The sequence below is a fragment of the Colobus angolensis genome, unplaced genomic scaffold (assembly GCF_000951035.1).
Source record: "Colobus angolensis palliatus isolate OR3802 unplaced genomic scaffold, Cang.pa_1.0 Scaffold162, whole genome shotgun sequence".
Classification (NCBI taxonomy): domain Eukaryota; kingdom Metazoa; phylum Chordata; class Mammalia; order Primates; family Cercopithecidae; genus Colobus; species Colobus angolensis.
The window spans coordinates 3,767,062-3,772,599 of record NW_012114733.1 but is presented as its reverse complement, the minus strand read 5'-3'; the positions used below and the strand labels follow the sequence as shown (position 1 = coordinate 3,772,599).

General features: G+C 40.8%; 1 protein-coding gene across 1 annotated transcript in view; it reads right to left on the bottom strand.

Annotated features, from left to right (window-relative positions):
- GLDC (glycine dehydrogenase (decarboxylating)) overlaps window positions 1-5,538 on the bottom strand; it is a 140,232-nt gene that overhangs the window by 55,672 nt on the left and 79,022 nt on the right. Inside the window, exon 16 of the mRNA XM_011937357.1 lies at window positions 4,376-4,518. Coding sequence (XP_011792747.1) covers window positions 4,376-4,518 — 143 coding nt within the window. The remainder of the gene's footprint in view (window positions 1-4,375; window positions 4,519-5,538) is intronic.

Sequence of the window (5,538 nt, the reverse complement as noted above, 5' to 3'; positions counted from 1 at the left end):
GGAGGCTGAGGCACGGGAATTGCTTGAACCTGGGAGGTGGAGGTTCCAGTGAGCCGAGATGGTGCCACTGTGCTCCAGCCTGGGCAACAGAGTGGGACTCCATCTCAAAAAAAAAAAAAAAAGATATAAATAACTGCTATAACTCAACAACAAATCTCCTAAGAAACCCAATTTTAAAAAGGGCAAAGGACTCGAATACACATTTCTCCGCAGAAGATGTACAAATGCATGGTAAGCATATGAAAAAATGCTCAACATCGCTGATCATTGGGGAAATGGCCATCAAAACCACAATGAGATACCACTTTACACCTCTCACAATTGCTATTACTTGAAGAAACAGAAAATAACAAATGTTGGTGGGGGATATGGAGAAATCAGAACCTTTGTGCACTGCTGGTGGGAATGGCTATTCCTCAAAAAATTAAACATACAATTGCCCTATATCCAACAACTCCACTTCTGGATATACACCAAAACAAAAGCAGAAAGCAGGGCCTCAACTAGATACTTGCACATCAATGTAAAGTGGCATTATTCACTACAGCCGAAAGGATGGAACAACCCTAGTGTCCCTCGATGGATAAATGGATAAACAAAATGTGCTATATATATGCAATGAAATATTCCGCCTTAAAAGGAAGTAGGCCAGGCACAGGAGATCATGCTTGTAATCCCAGGACTTTGGGAGGCCAAGGCAGGAGGATCACTTCAGGTCAGGAGTTCCAGACCAGCCTGGGCAACATAGCGAGACCCCTGTCTCTACAAAAATGTTTAAAAATAGCCAGTCATAATGGTGCGTGCCAGTAGTCCCAGCTAAGTGGGAGGAAGCTAAGTGAGGCAGGAAGGTCGCTTGAGCCTGGGAGGCCAAGGTTGCAGTGAGCCAAGATCCTGCTACTGCACTCCAGCCTGGGCAAAAGAATGAGACCCTATCTGAAAAAAAGAAAAAAGGAAGTAAATTCTGACACATGCCACAACATTGAGGAACCTTGAAGACATTATGCTAAAATAAGGCAGAAACAAAAGGACAAATATTGTATGATCCAGTTATATGAGACTCCTAAAGTAGTCAAATTCATGGAGCCAGAAAGTAGAATGGTGGCCGCCAGGGGCCAGAGAAAAGGGGAAAGAGGAAATGAAGAGTTACTGTTTAACAGGTCCTGAGCTTGAATTTGAGAAAATTAAAAAGCTCTCAGATGGATAATGGTGATGGTTGTACAACAATGTGAATATACTTAATGCCTCTGAACTGTACACTTAAAAATACTTAAAACAGTAAATTTTGTGTTATGTATATTTTACCACAATAAAAAATACTTTAGAGTTGTGAAATACTACTAAGGCTACCTCCTAAAAATACGTCATGCTTATATCTGAAATATCATACAATAATGTAAAGGAAAGGAAACATTCAAATTCAAAACTTTTTGTGACTACAGAACTCTACAGACACACTGACTGACTCTAATTAGGTATAAATGAAATTACCAGGAAATGGTTCCTTGATGATACCTGTGACTGCGCCTGCTATTTTGAGTATAACATCAGTGGCTGACATGGTATTAGAAAGTCTTACTCTGTGCAGAGTAGTGAAGAAGCCTGTGTTTCTTCTTACAAAAAACGTGAAGTGCATATAGGTCCCCTAGACTTCACTGGACTCTAGCCAGCAGTACATCATGACAAACTAGCCAAATATAAGCCCTGTTGTAGACACAGAATAATTATAAGACAAGGAACTTGTCATCCACTTGTGCAGCGATTAGCACAAATAAGCCAAAATAGGAGTTGAAACAAGGTCAAAAAGAAATCACTTATATATGGAATAGGTGGTATATCCCTTCTTTTTTTTCTGCAAATTAAGACACCAAATTGCTTTTACTCACTAGAAGAATGGCCCTTGTACTTTCTCAACAAAGAATAAGGCATTTTCCCATCTGTCACAGCAGCTTCTGCTGATGACCAGAAACATCCTTCATTCCTTCATTTAAGCCTAAACCTTATGCAAAGCCCCTGCCATGCTCAAATCAGCTCTTGGGAATGGATGTTATAGCTGGGAATCTTAGGAACCGGAGAAGACATCATTACCAGGAATGACATTGTGATAAAGATCTCTTGCCCTCTGCAAGACTGGGATAGGGTATGGAGTCTCACTGTCCATCATACAAATGAGAAAAATTAGGACAAAGAAAGAACACCAGGTGTATAAGGAAAAGCAACGGAGAAATGTCTAAGACACTAGTTCTCAACCTTGGCTGCAAGTTGGAATCATGTAGGGAACTGTAAAGAAATACTCATGCCTGAGTCCCTTCCATCACCCCAGTCATTCTCCATTGAGATTATGATTCAATCTGGGATTGTGATACGGGCATCAGGAATGTTATAAAGTCACCATGGGATCTAATTCCTAGCCAAGGTTGTAAACCACTGCTTTAAAAAGACAAATTTCCTGATTCTTAGGTCAGTCTTCTGGGACCCTGGCTGGAATCACAATTTACTGCAAGAGCTAATAACCAGAATTAAAATAGTCTTGAAAAAACACTCTCCAAAATGACAGTGAAGATGTGATTATATTCCTTCACTAGAGGGCGAAATTTCTTAATTTTCAACATTTAATAACTATCATTGCCTCAAGGTTAAGAATTCACTGAGGTTCCTCTCTTAAAACAAAACAAAACAAAAACGAGTAATGAAGTTCTAATGGAAGTATACTAAAGCTTGACTTTCATGCTATCAGCTCCTACCTATTTATGAAGTGAGACTTTAAGACACAATTGAGAGCACTGTATCCTTTCATTGCTACATACCCTCTTCCCAAAGGGTTTGTATTTTATAGGGTGTATTGTTTTTACAAAGTACATGGCTTTGCTGTGTAGTCTATGTTACAAAACAGGAGGAACGGCATCTTGAAACAGAAATTTTGTGTTACTAACCAGCTCCCAGAGGGATCAACTCTGAGGCTGCTGGTAGAGAACTACACTTTGAGCAGTAGGAGGTGGAGAACCTAGGGGCAGATACCATAACTCATTTTCTGAAGATGTTCTAACATGGAAACTCACACACTGATAATGTTTCCTGCCCATCTATTATTCATCTATCTATGTATCCATCAATCTATCATCTGTCTATCTGTCATCTATCATCATGAAGGCAGAAAGACCACAAATCCAGGGGATTCCAAATTGACCGGGTATTAGAATCACTTGGTTTTGTCTTAAAAATAAAGATTCTAGGCCAGGCGTGGTGGCTCATGCCTGTAATCCCAGCACTTTGGGAGGCCAAGCCAGGCACATCACCTGAGGTCAAGAGTTAGAGACCAGCCTGACCAACAGGGAGAAACCCCATTTCTACCAAAAATGCAAAATTAGCTGGGTGTGGGGGCACATGCCTGTAATCCCAGCTACTTGGGAGGCTGAGGCAGGAGAATCGTTTGAATGCGGGAGGCAGAGGATGCGGTGAGCCCAGATCATGCCATTGTACTCCAACCTGGGCAACAAGAGCAAAACCCCATCTCAAAAAATAAATAAATGAATAAAAATAAAAATAAATTTAAAAATAAAAATAAAGAATCTTAGTCTCAACCCCTGGAGGTTATGATCAGTACGTCTGGAGTGGGGCCTGGAATTTGTACTTTAACAAGTGCCCAGGAGATTTTGCTGGAGGCTGTTGCTTTTGAAAATCACTGTTCTTCTTCAAAGTTTTTCCTTTACAAAGAAATTGAGGCTGAAAGAGGAGACAGGACCTTTCAAAGTTAGTGACGTTACCAAAGCAGGATCCAGGTTCTCCTGCCCCTGCTAAACTGAGACACTTGTTGGAATTCAGCATGTGTGCTTGATTCTTCTTCTTATGCGGTGTCACTGACAGGTGTAGTAAGCTAGCTTCCAAAGACAGCCCACAATGAACCACATCGCCCAACATTCACACCCAGGTGTTGCCCCTCCCTGATTCAATCTGGGCTCACCCTGTGACTTGCTTTAATAGATAGACTAATCTGGAAGGAATGCAGTGTAACTTAGGAGGTTGGGCCATTAGAGATTCGCAGCTTCTGCATGCTTCATCTGGGAACATGCATTTTGAACCCTGACATTGTGCTGTAAGGAACAAGGAAGCTCAAGGAACTACAAGGAGAGCCCCATATGGAGAAAAACCAAGGCCCTAGTGAACATCCTCAAATGCACTCCCAGCCCACAGCTCCTCACCAGCTATGTGAGGGAGAACACGGTGCACCTTCTAGCCACGCCCTCCCCAGTGGAGTGGAACTGTCTAGCAAGTCATAGAATAACATAAATAACAAGTTGTTGTTCTAAGCCTTTAAGTTTTGGGGTGTATGCTATAAAACAATAGGTTGCTGAAACAACAAGAAAAGAAATGCCCTTACCTGTTTGGCTGGAAACAGATCTGATCATAACCTGTGAGTTCACACAAATCCTTCTCAAGCTCTCGGAAAAGATGCTGATATCCTTGAGCTTGGTCCAGAGGCACAAAGGGGTGGATGTTTGCAAATTCTTTCCATGTGATAGGCTGAAAAGACAGAAAACAAAAATGCATATATACATATGATAATAGCAATAGCAATCATAACTTTAATAATAATGATGATGTTGAGAAAAGCTATGTGCCAGGCACTGTTCTAAGCGCTATACATATGTTAATTTATTTAAGTTCCACCACAACCTTAAAAGGTAAGTACCATTACTGTCTTCATTTAAAAGTGGGACATAGTTGCCCAGAAAGGGAACTTATACAAAAATGCAATGTTTTGCTAGCTTTTCAGGGAAAAAAAGCCCCCCAAATAGATTTCTTTCCATGAAACACAATGGGCTGCTTCAGATATGCCTGGCATAAACTCTTATATAGCAATATACTGTTCTCTTTCTTCACTAAGTGGAACAAGAAACAAACACAAAAGTAAATGGGTAGGCCAGTCGCAGTGGTTCACACCTATAATTCCAGAACTTTGGGAAGCCGAGGTGGGAGGACTGCTTGAGGCCAGGAGTCTGAGATCAGACTGGCCAACATAGCATGACCCTGATTCTATTTTTTTTAAAAAAAGGAATGGAGAGGGAAATCTTATCATGATATAAAATGATTTCTTTTGTCTGATATGATTTGTCACATCAGAATAAACATAAGAAATGAAAGGAAAAAAAAAAAAGCTTTGCTAAAATGGATCCTGGCCTAGTAGAGATACTTGCCAACCACAACAGCGAGTTGCACAAATCTTCTGTTGACTTGAACCCCTATCTTTCTGATACAGGAATGGATCTCTAGAAAGCAGGCTTAAGGTTCTTAATTCTACCAGAGATTTAGAACTATAAACAATTTTTTTCAAAAAGCTTTTAATATGACAGGTTTAAAGCGGGTGGGGGTGGGTGAGGGATAGGATAGAAAGGCATAAACACCATATATATTTAATTAATTTTATTAAAAAAGGCTGGGTGAGGTGGCTTACGCTTGTAATCCCAGCACTTTGGGAGGCCGAGGTGGGTGGATCACGAGGTCAGGAGATCAAGACCATCCTGGCTAACACGGTGAAACCCC